Source organism: Bolinopsis microptera, chromosome 1 (assembly GCF_026151205.1).
Source record: "Bolinopsis microptera isolate Bmic1 chromosome 1, MBARI_Bmic_1.0, whole genome shotgun sequence".
NCBI classification, from domain to species: domain Eukaryota; kingdom Metazoa; phylum Ctenophora; class Tentaculata; order Lobata; family Bolinopsidae; genus Bolinopsis; species Bolinopsis microptera.
Window position 1 is genome coordinate 8,242,114 of NC_087072.1, and position 15,634 is coordinate 8,257,747.

At 38.2% G+C, this 15,634-nt stretch overlaps 2 protein-coding genes across 6 annotated transcripts in view; one reads left to right on the forward strand and one right to left on the reverse strand.

The window, feature by feature from the left end:
* LOC134811708 (piwi-like protein 1) overlaps window positions 1-15,634 on the forward strand; it is a 74,738-nt gene that overhangs the window by 56,497 nt on the left and 2,607 nt on the right. For both annotated transcript variants that reach the window (XM_063818737.1, XM_063818746.1), the window contains exons 2-13: window positions 11,635-11,772; window positions 11,942-12,081; window positions 12,320-12,460; window positions 12,631-12,703; window positions 12,847-13,000; window positions 13,206-13,289; window positions 13,513-13,642; window positions 13,772-13,833; window positions 14,038-14,224; window positions 14,451-14,644; window positions 14,775-14,979; window positions 15,468-15,562. In XM_063818737.1, coding sequence (XP_063674807.1) covers window positions 11,652-11,772; window positions 11,942-12,081; window positions 12,320-12,460; window positions 12,631-12,703; window positions 12,847-13,000; window positions 13,206-13,289; window positions 13,513-13,642; window positions 13,772-13,833; window positions 14,038-14,224; window positions 14,451-14,644; window positions 14,775-14,979; window positions 15,468-15,562 — 1,586 coding nt within the window. In that variant the 5' untranslated portion in view covers window positions 11,635-11,651. The remainder of the gene's footprint in view (window positions 1-11,634; window positions 11,773-11,941; window positions 12,082-12,319; window positions 12,461-12,630; window positions 12,704-12,846; window positions 13,001-13,205; window positions 13,290-13,512; window positions 13,643-13,771; window positions 13,834-14,037; window positions 14,225-14,450; window positions 14,645-14,774; window positions 14,980-15,467; window positions 15,563-15,634) is intronic.
* Window positions 1-15,634, reverse strand: part of LOC134811823 (small ubiquitin-related modifier 1-B-like) — a 93,671-nt gene that overhangs the window by 8,400 nt on the left and 69,637 nt on the right. The window lies entirely within an intron of this gene.

Below are 15,634 nucleotides of genomic sequence, written 5' to 3' on the forward strand. Positions count from 1 at the left end.
GATATATCTGATATCATACATTTTTCTCGGCGTTCAGACTTTGAATCGAGCGCTCACGACAACGAAGTTGAGTCGAGCGCTAATGAAGATTAGACTGTGTGTATATTTTGATCTCGTGTTGACCTGACGCCAAGACCACCGATGACGTCCGGGTAACCTATTTGTAGTTAACTTAGGCACTAAACAATTGCCAGTACGTCGTGAACGTACTTCCAATGTACCTCTGTACTATGAGTTGTGGTTTTATCTCTCACTGAAAGGATCTTAATATAATCTAAACATCGATTCCGCCATTTATTTTCATTACTCCAGACTCTTTCCGTTCTATGTTATTTTCTAAAAATTGGACGCAAGTTATCTAACCATGGTTCTTAGGGTGACATAGAACATTGGAGCAGAGGGGTGATTTGCTTGCGTGCATTTTCAATACCATCACTCTTCACTTCTGCAACATGAAATGCGGTATTCGCCTCAGACCGAGAGGTAACTTACAGAGGACCTGCAAGTTACCTTTTTTGAACATTTTTTTGGTGAGACATTACGTTTATCTAAAAATAGGGTATCAGGTAACTATTATAATAAAGGTTCTGATAATTAATGTTTAGTGTTGTTACTAACCAGGCTTGTTTCACCATTTTATTTCTCTTGTATGGATATTGAATTTCATCGTTTACGTTTTTACACATACCTAATTAGTAGATGGTGTGATAAAATCGAATCAGTTTATTAACGCCCTTCAACCGCTAGATTTCTTTACTTAAAACTCCGATAAAGTTAATTACACATTATTATCATTGATCTGGGTCTCGTACACTTAAATCCAAGGATATCTACAGCTTCTTCTGTATATTATTTGACTCAATATTCTGAAACCTATCAAGTTTACACGTACATCAATTGTTGCACCTCGGTGACATAATTACTGGCACGTAGACAATTTTGCGTAAGTTTTTGGCCTACCCAAGCTTTCAAAAACGACCATCACTTCACTTCTGAGGATCAGTTTCCCATTTAGTCTGGTTCATTCGAAAGGTAGTCCTTTATACTTCAGTTCAGTCTATAAACGAAGTCCGAAAGAAGGTAAATTTCGTCGATAATCGCCGTCAGAATCGTACGTGACGTTGGGTGGGTGGGTCATATTTTCTTCCAAAACGTAGTTAGTACTTTTTTACTAAGTGGTGGGTCTGCTGCTCATTTCTCAGAAAAACACTTACTACATGGTACTAAGGGGCTCATTTTTTGGGTGTCCAACCCCAAAAAAACCCATTTTACCTCTAATTTCAATTTTGGGAATGGGTTTTGAGGTTTTTTCGAGTTTTTTTCTGTAATAAAAAAATTTGTCTTGTAACTTTTTATCTAATTCGACTACATTGAAACCAAAACCCCTACTAAATAGTGGGTATAATTTGCCCATTTCCCAATGTTTAACGAGTTGTTTAGAGCAATTTATGGGTGGGTATCTTACTTTATATACCAAGACGCAGTTAGTACCGTGATTTCTCAACAGTTACTACCCCAAAAGCCGGCAAAAGGGGGTGGGTGTCCTAAATATTATCCGAAAAAGCAGTACTGTGAAGGGGGTGGGTGGGCCCTTTTTGTAAAGTCCAAAACTGCACTTAATCGACGTCACGTACGGCACTTATTTTACTTGATGTCTTCAGCTGCTTCCACTGAATTCCGGGATGAGTCCGCTTAATTGTTAGGGGAGAAAGAGAGCTTTTCTGAAAGCTGTAGTTCTCCATATGTTTTGCTATAGTCTGAAGAGCTGTATATAAATAACTTTTCCCATCACTAAATATACAGGATCTATATATATATATATATACTAGTAGCAGTAATAGTAGAGTTTTCTGTGCCTCCGGCAGACCAAAGAGAACCTTTCCGTCGTTAACTTACGGCACAATAAAGTTCTCAAAGTTGTCATATTCAATATTCTGGACAAAAAGTTCGAAATGGAAAAATTTTTGAAAAAGTTTCAACGGACTTTAACTTGGACGGACATTAATTGAACGGACTTTATTTGAACGGACATTAAGATGAACGCTAGGGCCTCCAGCGTTCAAGTAATGTCCGTCCAAATAAGGTCCGATAAGGTACTCTATCTTAGCTTTATCCGATGGGAGATGGATTAATTATAAATTATTTCCTGTCCCTTGCTTTATTGTTTAAAGGACCAGTTAACTGAAAAATTTGTAGTCTCCAATTTGGCTAAGATTTAAATCAGCTGTGACAAACTGGTGAAAAATTGTATCGCCGAAAGAACCAACTCTCTAGCTTACGTGTAACGCGTGTTATTGCAATAATAAGCTGTGGCCGCGTGACGTCATAAAGTCCCTCAGTGCGCGCTGGCATAGCGTAATACAATGCACAAATGTTTATCATCGTCAATAAAACACGTGTAACTCACTCAAATTTTAGAGTTATGACTATTTCCTTAGTTCTCCAAAATCCTTATAGTTTTGGCTATCACCCTAACTAAATGAATAGCTGATTGGATGTACAGTGCTCACGTCAGGATTTTAAACAGTGACATAAGTTCTTGAACAGTGGCGGGTGAATGTACGGTTAGAAAGTTTCTACTATTACAAGTTATGTCATATAATATGTGATAATTTTGGATTGTTTTCATTGCTTCATTACAAACGAAGGGAGACCGTACCGATTATTTTTCCCCAGTCCATGAAACTAATACACAAAATAATGTGCTATATATTAAACATAGCTGATCAGAGTGTAACTCTGTAATATAATATTACAGTTGTTCGGAAGAATGCGAGCAGTCAAATAGTTCGCTATCCTAAAAGACATAGTTCCGAGAGCAATTATATTTTTAGCATAGCGAAATTTCTTGCTTTAATCCACACGTGCCAGACAGTACAGGAGACAAGAAGTCTGGCTATTTTACGGCCGTTCCTATGGGACCATTAGTAGAAGTAGCTCCTATCAGAACGGTGCCGTGGGAACTGAAAAATACCCGGTCTACTAAATACTGATTGGAGTGTACAGTGTGCGGAGTGTTTTGAATTTGACTTACCTAGTTATCGTCCTACTTGTATGATTATCGGTACTTACCATAAATAAACTACTGGTAAAATTAAATACCATGTGCAAACGTGTTCAGTCAATCGACCCACTGAACAAGTACTATAGAATTTCCAAGACCCTATTATTCTTTGGCCATATATATTGCGGCACGATCGATTCTTAGATGGCTAAACGACAAACGTTAATCTATAAAATTCTTAAACTATGAGATAGCACTTTAATCTAAAAATACACTTTTTATATTACTCCTGATTTTTACATTTCAATTTTCACGTAAAACATTGTAGCCATAGGTTGATCATGGACACTGACAGCTTAATTTTAGATAATAATGATTTATGAGTTTCTCTAAAGTTAACCCTAAACTTGTGTAGTCCAGTCATTTATGGACATTTATGGAATTGAACCTGCAAATTTACTCACGAAATTTTGCAAAGACCTTCCCAAAAGTATGAATAAACGATTTTCGGTTGGAGACATATTGACCACGCCGATATTGACCCAATAACGTAACCGACCCTTTGCTTCTGAAGGTCGTAGAGACTTCTAAATAGGCCTAAACGAAGCGGCATATGCATGTTTGTATAGGAGTTACTAAGCAACACATGGCCTAAAATCCTTACTCTTCGAGAAATTTGCCAAAAACCATTTTGGGCGTGGTACTGAGCCCATTTTCGATAGGATCGTGATAGAGTCTTTAGACAGGGTGCAAAAGAACCGCAATTAGCATATTTATATATGACTTACGAAGAAACAGATGCCTTAAAGTGCTTACTTTTTCAGTTATTGGCGAAAAACTGATTTCCGGTTCCAGAAATCATGCAAAAATATGGGTATCTTGTAAATTGGGCTATGAAGGCCCTACAGATTTTTGAATGAGTGCAAATTGTGCAGAATGGCCATGTTTATATACAACTTATGAAGCAACATGTACCCTAAAACACTTACTTTTCGAGTTATTTGGGGGAGAAACATTGTATTATGTCCATTTTTACCTGTAAAATACAGTCTCACGAGCTCTTCTGTGCGCGCAAGGGACTTTATGACGTCATCGCCAAAATAATACAAACGCTAATTACACGCGTTAGAGAGCAGTTAGAGATTTAGGAATTTCGACTCGTTGCTCAGTTTGCTATTTGTCACAATCTGTCAAAATATGAGGATAACTTTTTTTTCAGTTAACTGGTCCTTTAAGCATAAATCCTACATATAGTTTATACTTTTGTAGGGTGGGATTATATTTTATATTGTGATTAGATAGGGTAGATACAAGGGAGTTGAGTTGAGAGCGATTTAGTACAGTTTTAAACAAGAAAAGGGAAGAAAACACTTAATGTATGATTAGGTTGAAAGGCTCAGGTATATGTAGAGATATCGTGTCACAATGGGGGGGGGGGGGGGGGGGGGGGGGGGGGGGCCAATGGCATAAATGGAGAAAATGGAGAATTTCTCATAGGTTTTTCCATTTTCTCCGTAGAAATACTCTCCATTTTATGCCATTGAAAAATTTAGAATTTAGAGAAAAATTACTGTTGACAAATTTTTAGTCTCAATTTCAAAGAACAGAGGTTTTTACCCACTATGCGGGGTAGCTTACCCATGTGACTCCATATTGGACTCTAGACAATCACGTGACTCAGCTCTAGACTCCAGACGGTGATTAGCTCTGTACTAGACAGTGGCTGCTTGCGAACAACCCTGTTAAGCTCCGCGGTTTGTAAGTCACAAATAGAGCGTTTCTATTGGCTTTCAAATGATCACGTGATATCGATCCTGCACTCTGATTCGCTGCATCTCAGCACGCATTGCCTATAAATAGCCAGGCTAAGATACCATCGGGTTCCATTCGTTCTCTTCTAAGTCTGTTTGGCACTCTTAGCCACTAGCCAGTGCCCCTCTTCGTCTTCTCACTCATGTAGAGATAAGAGAGCCGTATCGTAGGGCATGTTTTTGTTGAGCGACGAACTCCCGTTTGTTCTTTGAATCACAGACTTTATTCCTGCTTGCTTTGAAACTTCCTCGATATAGATCGGTTCACAACTCACAAGTGTGATCACTTGTTTCGACTTTCGAGGATGTTAGTCTCACTTCTCAGTGCCTATTACTATACCATTAAATCGATTTAACACCGCAATTCCAGTCGCAAGCCTGGGACCACTACTAGCATAGTCACAACATCTACAAAGCTGCCATATAGCCTGACTGACAATTTTCTCGACTGACTGACAATGTTTCTTCTTTTCCCCATTTAGAATACAAAGATTAGTACATTTTAGCTTATGATTAATATTATATTTTTACCTATAGTTTACCTAGATTCTGCTGTAGTCTGTAGAAATAACTTTACACTAGGCTTGAGTAATGGGTTTGCCTGAAGTGTGCCTCTACTAACCTAGTATAAGCATTTAGTAGCCTACTATGAGCTTTCATAAGCTTGTTACGCCCCTAGTAAGCGTAAATAAACATGTTAGGATGTCTAATTTAGGTGTTAAATGGTGTTAAAGATGAAATTTCGAAGACAAAATTCATGGCATAAAATGGAGAATTACTCATGGGTTTTTCCATTTTCTCCATAGAAAAAGTCTCCATTTTATGCCATTTTATGCCATTTCATGCCATTGGCCTCCCCCCCGTCACAATGTTACAAATTCCCATGGTAACTCGATCTAAATAGGGCGCAACTGGGCAGCTATTAAACCATAAAATCTTGATTCTGCCTCAATTAGACAACACAATATAATATTCGTTGACAAATATAATACTCTGGAGTGAAGTTCAGCTCACATGGCAAAGTGAGCTGTGAGTTAGGAACCTTAATTGGTTTAAGTTACTTTTTAATTAGATATCTGTCATTACATTGGGAATGGTGGGAATAGTCTGCCAAATTGATTTGATGCTAAGGTGATGAAATGTTTGGTGAAACTGAAAGTTAGCCGGTACTAGAGCTTTAATTAGTGTTAAAAAGGGTTCAGGTCCCCACATTTTTGGGTACTTGTAAGATTAAACTTTTTTCTTAACATGTTTGTTTGAGTACGGGTAAACCCCCCCCCCCCCCCTAAAATGTCACCCACCCCTAAAACGCCACTCTTGATTGATTGGATCCCATCTTCTTAGAAAGTATCTTACCTAATCATTTGTAACTCCTAAACATAAAAAATATCATTCAGACCCTGCCACATCCTGAAATTGAATCTAAATGATGCTATAAGGGCATTTTTTTTCACTTTGTACGAATTTGTACCGTAGTTTTTGACATTCAATTTTGCTAAAAGCAGTCAAATCTAGTCTATAGAGAAGGTCAGATCGATTACTGGGTTGGCTTAGTTAACTACAGGTCACTAAAATTGCCAAGATGCAGGATGATGTAAAAAATCCCAAAAAATGCAATTAAAACATGCAATTTGCACAAGGTTAAAATCACATTGAATCCATTTCTTTTGTGCCAATTGTTAGTTTATAACCTTAGTTGGTCAATACGTATTCGCACCCGGTACGGGTACGCGCGTACCGAGTTCTGGCCCCGATAGCGGTACGTGCGTACCCGCACCCGCACCCGAAAACTCAAAAGTGAATTTGAATTTTACAGACTTTATAATTACTTTTGATGACACTGTTTGATGAACTGTGTTATCTTTGCGGATGTGTAATTGTTGAATTCCATTTTTAATATTTACTATTGTCTTTTATTTTGTCTCTGAGATAAGTGAATTCGTTTGCTTTTTAATTTTGGCGTACCCGTATCTGCACTGGGTACGGGTGCGCGTATTTTGCCGTATTTGCGCGTACCGACTGAAATTGTGGTGGTACGCGTACCCAAGTCAGCTTTTTTGACGTATTGACCCACTAAGTTTATAACTAGATAATCTAACTACAGGTGTAAATTTTGTTGACTGAGTTACTGTTTGCTGTAAGTTCTGGGTATTCAAAAAAAAGTCCCCAAAATGTCACAAAAAGTAAATTGACTAAATTCCACCAATTTTTTTCAACAGAGAGAGAAATTCTGGTCGACACAGCACCTCTCAGAAATAGGTTATATTAGTCCCAGAAGTGGTTAAAATTAATAATTGAGCAACATTCTGAGTGCTACACAACCTGTTTTAGCTGACGTTTTAGGGGTGGTGCACGTGAAATTTTAGGGGGTGATTACGGTTTTGAGGTACTTCCTTTAGTGAGTGAATGTTTTCAAGTAGCTTTATGTTTTAATAAGACAAAACAAATAGTACTAGTGACAAAAGATAAATCAGGCCTCCTGTACATTTTGAATTATCACACATATATAAATGACATTTTAGTGGTGGTGTTTTAAACGAACTCCATTTCAACGTCAAAAAATTGAACCTGATTTTATTTTCAAATTTCTGAAATATTCTGATTCTTAAATGGGTTTACACGTTATTAGTTATACCTGTCCCAGCCCCCAGGTCCCTGTGTATGAACTGTACTGTACATTATTAGATTCAAACGTTCGTGTATGACCATTAGTTCTAAACGCCAAGTTTCATAAAATATACAGAATATGTAATCGGTTGTAGAGCTGAGAAGACAATTTGCACAATGTTTTGTTTGAGCATCAATAGTTGCTCTCTCTCTCTCTCTCTCCAGTGATGGAGGCGAAAAGAGCGGGAAAACTCTTTTGGTATGTGCTACTTGGTATATCCAATAATAGTAACATGCAATAATAATTACACACTGGTTATGTTATTGAATTAGGTTGTTTGTTTTGTGTCCTAAACAGAGTGTGTAGACTGTAGAATCTTCGCTTGCGTTGTGTGTAACCCGAGACGCGAGTGTAAGTTGCATGAAATTGGCATGTCCGATCCCTGGCAAACTGCTTTTCTCCTGACTGTTTACATGCATGCTAAGATGCGATGCATGCTACATTTCCATAACATTTCGACAGCTGAGTTCTATTTACTACATCAGTTTACTAAAATATTTAACGGTCATTACATAGAACTGGTCCGGATTTGTTGCAGAAACTTGAATCTGACCGCAAATTGCAGAAACTTCAATATCATTAAAGTTCCTACAGCTACTTGTCGGATGTAGAGCTAGGATGTAAATTGTAAACTGTGCGAATTACAAATTGAAATCCTTTCATCACTTTCACATGTCTTGTCCTGTCTTCAAGATGTTACTCTTAACTCTTAACGGTGTAAATCAAGAAATTTGCTAGAAAATTACCTCAATCAAACAGCTCACAGATGTCTAACTAGGGCATCTAGGAGAATTCCAATCTGAAATCCGAGCCCAGCCCACATATTATCAATAATCGTGTTAATATAACCTCATTGCATGCCAATCGTGATCACCCCGTGACCTCAATTGCTTGTCATCATCTGTTTTACTATTTCAAGACGGGCTCATTAATTCAGAACATAATTATCAATAATATCTCATGTTACCTTTTCAAAATATCCAATTATAGTACAGACATCTTATTATATAATTAGTATGTTTGATCCGGTCTGATCGAAGTAATTATACCCCTATTAATGGATGATTGGCTAATTAGCCCACCCTAATTATTACTCCGCTCCTTTTTATGTCCTAATTTCAAACTAATAGATATAATGCTTCATTACTTGAGTGTAGGGTTTATGTAATCTTTATCGGTACTGACATGTCACAGGTCACTGTACACAAGATAGTTTTAGCCTTTAATTTTTAGAGTTATTTCCCAGTGATTTGCAACTATTTCGTTACTTTCTCTAATAATATAATTTCCTCCATACAAAATCACTGCTGACATCCTATTAAATGATTTTTAGGTCCTTTCTCTGCTGCTTTGCGAACCGAAGGGCTTTTCAAATGAGGCTCAAATGTGCACTGTACTTGAAGCCCTTACTATTTGAAAAGTGATGCTTAACACTGCATCTTGTGTAATATACAGTGTATATATTGAGTATATTCTCACAATTAACTGGTATCTTGAACCTCAGCCACTCAGTCTTCAGCCAGTCTTCAAATTTGGATAGCGTCCAAATTTATGTTTGTGCTCTTTGTTCACCAATGTACCAGATATTAGACAATAACGCCACATCTACAAAGAGGCCACCTTGTACCTTCATTGTTGTTGTGCCACGTATGTTTCTATTTTGGGGTGACGCGATTTCAAGAAGCACCCTACAAGAGCATGTATTTTTCTGATATTTGGGCCAAGTTGTTACTCAAATCAAGGCTAAGATTTGCGTCATTCAGCTCTTATAAAATCACATAAATTAACAAATTACCTTAACAACACAAGGTTTTTCCTCATTAATAGGAATTTATGAATACCTAGTATTCATAAATACTACTTGCCCTTCAGCTGTTCAACATAGAAGTTAATTTGCAGCTCGATGCTGTATATTTGGTTTCGGTTCCAGGAGACTTACTGATTATCACGTACGGCCAGAGCACATGTGGCACTCAACATTTCGGGATCATTGGCTCTGTGATAGGGTCTTCTTTTGGCCGCAGTTAACAGTGCAAACCCAACTGACCCCTGACAGTTTTGTGCGCGGCTTATATATCAGAATTTCTAACCGAATAGCGAGCATTTCTTACATGTTTCCGTTGGTTTGGCTGTCAGAGTTGCTGTCCAAATATTTGGATTATTTGTATTCTATTTCAAGTCCTTTATTTGTATTTTATTTCAAGTCCTCTACTCATTCCCAATCGGATCTCACATTTTATTCGTCGTCTTATTTTCTATTATTTCTCGGACAGCACTCCTCAGGAGCACCCTGATAGCGGTCAGGGGTGAGAGAGGGAGACGGCAATCGTATACATTGCCAGTCAGTGTAACTTCGTCTAACTCGATACCTGCCACCATGGACTATGAATGTTTCTAGACACTATCCTTTTGATATTGAGATATTGGTATTTCAGATCACGTGTACATCGTTCCTTTTTTTACGACACAGTAATTTATTGACACTCACAGCTATAATTTTAATCATTGAATCAGTATTTTTATCTGTGCTCTGCGAATGCATCACATGAATCAGTTTTTTAATCTATTAACTTATTACACATTTGTGCTCTGCTTTAGCATCACTTGACTATTTAAAAAAAAATTGTTTGTTCAGGCCATGACCTTATAGTTAGCCAATTGGCCATTGCTATATTATGTGTATATTGTTTGAATATTCTTTTCAGTTATTTCTCGGACATACACGCCGTATTTTAACGATTGGTCTTGATAAGTAGTTCTTTATTAGTTAATGAAATGAACACCCCTCAATTTTGGTTCTTATTAATTAAATGTACCTTCACATTTATATGGTGTGCATTCAGCTTTACGAATGTCAAAAGTTGGTACTCATACTTCTTCATTCCTGCGACATAGTTGTATAGTATCTTGTGGGGAAAATTACTGGCATGTCTGCTTTTAACACTTGAATATATGAATAACTACAAGATACACACCCCTAATATGGATATTCTGTAAAAATACATATTAAGTGTTTCGGTGTCCCTAATTTTGTTTACACTCGGTCACTTGTTAAGGCATGAAAGGTCATTCGGCGAAATTTTCTTTGAAATAAAATGATGTATTTGTGTAACAATTTTGATAGTTTATCCTCTCAACAATGAAAACTTGCGGCTAATTTCCTGCGATTAGTTGAGCCACGTGATTAGTTGAGCCACGTGATCAGGAACTGATTAGGATGTGGTAGACACTAGACATGCAATTAAAATGTAGTATTAAGTACCTTCAAATGTCTCCCAGTGTTTCCTGTAAAATGTACAACGTAATAAATATCATATAATATGCCTTCAGATCTTTGGTATACAGGACAAAGGGCTCCTCCCTGGAAACACAAGAGTCTGGTGTTGAGTAGACCACGTGGCCACTGTTTCTAACAGTCACTGTTTGTGGCAGTGTTATTTTCCCCCGGCGATCCCGGACTCTGGCAGTGGTCCGTTCAACCAGTGAAAGTTGCTGGGTCCGCCCTTCTCGTGACTCAGTGGCTCGTCCTCTTTAGTCTTGTTTCCCTGGCATTAGCAACACTCATTCCCTTATCTTCGAGCACTGATTGCGTTCGTTAATCTCGCGTAATGCCATTATCTTGGTAATATAGAGCGGGGAGGTATTTATTGGCAAATATTTAGATATTTCTCATGCACAAAATTAAACATGTTGTTCATGTTCGATTTTGTTGAACACCTGCTCAACAATGGAGGGAAATATTTAGACTCGACTGTACAAGTTTACTGAGTTGAACACCTGTTCAACAATGGAGGGAAATATTTAGACTCGACTGTACAAGTTTACTGAGTAAAACATTCAGCTAACATTTATTAACTGCAAGTTAGTGCCCTCCTCAGGGGCAGGTGTTTGTAAAGGTGACTGAGTTTCATTTTGGCAGGTGTGCACTTACTTTCAGTTACTAAGTATCTTTGATGTAACACCTACATAACACGTTACACACAGGTCTATGTGGTCCGATATATTGCCAGTACTACCGTAATTTTGTTGTTGCTATTATGTCCGATGTTTAACACCTTGTCCTCTTGATCTGTAAATCAATGCTACTATATATTACTTTGACTTGAAGGAATACCTGCATCCATAATGTAACTAACCGTTCCAACGATTGTAGCATATCTCAGGTAATATGGCAGACCGTGGTCGAGCCCGTGGTAGAGCTCGTGGAAGATCAGCCCCAGCAGCGGCTGCCGGAGCCCCAGCTCCAGGTCCTGTTGGAGCGGCCCCCAGAGGAAGAGGAAGAGCACGAGGTTAGTTTTTAACAAATCATTCTTCTCAATGAAATGTCCGCAGATTGCGTGATGACCGTGAAGATGCCTACTTCTAAACTCAATAGGTTCAATATTTAACATAAGATGCGAATTACTGAGGAAGACATACCGTTTGATGGCACCATGCGATAAATTTTATTATATTCAGGTGTACCAGCAGCTGCTGAAGCGCCGCCATGCCAACAGCTCGCAGCAATGAACATCGGAGCACAAGCAGCCGCCCCACCATCAGGAGGAGCACCTAGACAAAACGGAGGAGGTGTACGAGAAAGAGGTTCTCGCTATGCGGTAAGTTTTTTTGTATTATCTGAACTAAACTATAATATGTACATTTTACCTTAGTCACTTAAACGATCTGTACGAACTTTATGCAAATGTTTTTTTTCGGCAAGATTAAAACAGAAACTAACCCTACTCACTACTGGTGAGATATACTGCGCATCTATCGGTCCAAACTATGTAATACCACACATTTTCGTCCTTGTGAATATACTGAATCATCTCCTTGATCACACTTTTGTTTCAGCAAATAGTTCTCAGACCGGAGAACCTAGAAACGACTCAAGGAAACGGAGGACGGCCAGTAGAGATGTTGACCAACTATTTTGAGCTAAACATCAAGAACGCGCAGCCTTTTTATCAGTACCATGTTACCTTTGAACCCGCTGTAAGTGGAATTTATTCTTCCAGTTTCTACAAATTCTTTAATATCGTAATTATATGATATATCATTCTGTTTGAACTAAGAGTTTTACACCTTACTAAACTCTCTAAATAACTAATAACAATTTCTTCGATCAGTCAAACATTACTTAAAATTACACATATATTATTCAGATGGACAACATCAAACTCCGAAAGGCGCTGGTACACAACATCAATATCCTGAAGAATTGTCACATATTTGACGGTAATTTACTTTATTCTATACTTTATTTCGGTATTTTCAATAGTACTTGGTCAGAGTTAATAGTGTATACTGGACTATCTTCTACCAAGGCTTCGTTGCGAAACATTTACGATTCAATTTTTAAATGAGCGCTAAAATTTCAGGAAATCTGCTATACACTCCTCTGAAACTGACAGAAACCGAGTTCCATGTGGTGACGAGGCGAGAAGAGAATGTCAGAATAGGACTGGTACTGACACAGGAAGTAGCTCAAGGAAGTGACCAATTTATCCAGGTCGCAAACATCATCATGAACGAGTAAGTTCCATTTTGTAAGGAGTGAAAATTGGGATGAGGTTAGGGTGACAATCATTCGATCGAGTCGTTGAAATTCTTGATCCTCAAGACCCAATAATGAAATTCCTTTTTCAAAGATCCCCTCCAATAAATCAAAAATAAGAAGAAGTGGCATACAATTTAATTTGTGTTTCCTAGCCTGACTATCACTATTCTCTTTCCTCAGGATTGCCAGTAGACACATGGGACTAGAGAGGATAAAGAGAGATTACTTCAACCCAACAAAATCCATAACCATCCCACAGCACAAGTAAGTCTTTATAAAGTTGAGCATATTATATTAACAAAAACTTGCTATGTGTTATACAGCCACTCGCTCAATCCTGTTTCGTTACATCTGTGGGATACGACTAACACCTTCTACTAACACCCACGACTGACACCTTCTACTAACACCCGCGACTAACACCTTATACTAACACCCGCGACTAACACCTTCTACTAACACCTTCGACTAACACCCATTATTCCAGGATTGAATTGTACCCAGGGTATGAGTTCTCAATCAGGAGATACACATACGGCGTCCTGCTTGGTCTTGATATCAAGCATAAGATTATCAGAACAGATACTGCGCTCGAGTTCATGAATTCTATAATGCAGGTACGCTTGTCGCCTAATTAATTTAGGTAAATCATCAATTTTCGAATCTCAGTAGTTTTCAATATTTAAGATGATCACAACGAAAATTAACCCAGTCCGCTTTCCACATTCTAACTCCTTCTTCATTAGAGGTCACGAGGTGCCCAAAGTGAGATTACCAAGGAGCTTGTCGGATCTATCGTCATGACAAAGTAAGTACTGAGTCTCTTACTACTGAGTATTAGGATGAGTTGTGAATAACAACTAGGATTTGGGAATGAAGTTTGATTGAGATTCAATTCTAGTTGTACACATTATAACCGAGTGAAGGTAGTTCAATTTACGTTACCATTGTGTTCCCATATCCACTACCATCATGGATGTTAGATACTATCAGGACTAACTTTCTTTACCAGGTACAACAATAAGACTTACCGAGTGGATGACGTAGACTTTGGAACCAAACCCTCCGACGAGGTTGAGCTGAAGAGTGGCAGAATCTCCTACATCGACTACTACAAGAAGAACTACGAAATTATCATCAAGGATTCCAACCAACCGCTCCTCATCCACAGATCCAAGACGAAGATCCAAGGAAACACGGTGAGAGCTTTAGAACTAACCTAACCTCTGATCATTTCTTAACTTCCGATGATCTTTATTGATAATTTTTGATCCAATTGAGGTGCCACACAGTTACTGGAGAGTTTTTATGAATATTATGTCACAATATACACATAATTTATGTGTATATTGTAAGTTCAAATGCGATCAGACAAAGTATAGATCAGCATATTCAGTTATTCTAATCTTATGTTTTATCCTACAGGTAGAACGACAAATCCATCTCGTCCCAGAAGTTTGCTACATGACCGGTCTGACTGATAATATGAGGTCCGATTACAGGATCATGCAGGATTTGGCTCAGTACACCCGTCAGGATCCAGACAAAAGACACAAAGCTCTGATAGGATTCAAGGAATCCATTGATGAAAGCACTGAAGCTGTCAATCTGCTAACTTCGTGAGTCAACTATTTCTACGATCATTAAACCCAACAGTTATGAAACTAGGTGTCTATATATCTATAATTTGATGTACAAAGTATGGTCTCTGTGCATGTGATGATTTTACTAATATCCCTTGTATCACAGTTGGGGATTAGAGATGTCACCTGGCATCCTCGACGTTACCGGTCGACAACAACCACCTGAGCAAATCCTCATCAAGAACGGAGGAACCTTCCCTTGTGACGCCCGCAAGGAGTCCTTCGACAACATCACACGGAAGAACTTTGTTATTTCAAGCGCGGAGATCAGGGATAACTTCACCGTTGTGTGCACTTCCAAGGACATAGCGGTATGTTTAGCTTTTGTGTTATAATCACCCCACCATTCCCTACCTCATAGAGTACCGCTTGTTCTTAAGTTTCGTTATCTAACTCGTTAATTAGCGCAACCGCAATAGAGGTTACACTTGGATGATATTTGTCCTGCACATTATTCCTTATTTGGTGTGCCGAGGAGAATTATTGTTGTAACCGAATCTTTCAACACTACACATGTGACATTAATGGAAGACAATGATTGGTTTATATTGTTTAAAGCTCGCACTTATGTGTGAACCTCATTAAACTTGTACCAGTCAAAGTGTAGGGAAAAATAATTTCCAAAGGGCTGCTGTGATTCCAAACATTTATGTTATTTGATATGGTCATTGAATTATCTCGGTCATTGAATTATCTCGGTATTTAAGTAGATAAGGTTTATCAAAAATTACTGTAGTGGCCAGAAATGTGTACACTACTGATTAATTTGGCACTCAAACATTTTAAACATTACTTTCAGGCTGCAAATACATTCCTGGAGACTGTAGCCAAGGTTGGACCAGCATGTGGTATCGAGATCCGGGGAGGAAACGTGCTCGAGATCAGATCTGACAGGTATTTTAAATTAACGTCCCCCAGAATGATTCACCATAAACTTGAAATATGGGAACGCTGCCTACATTCTTT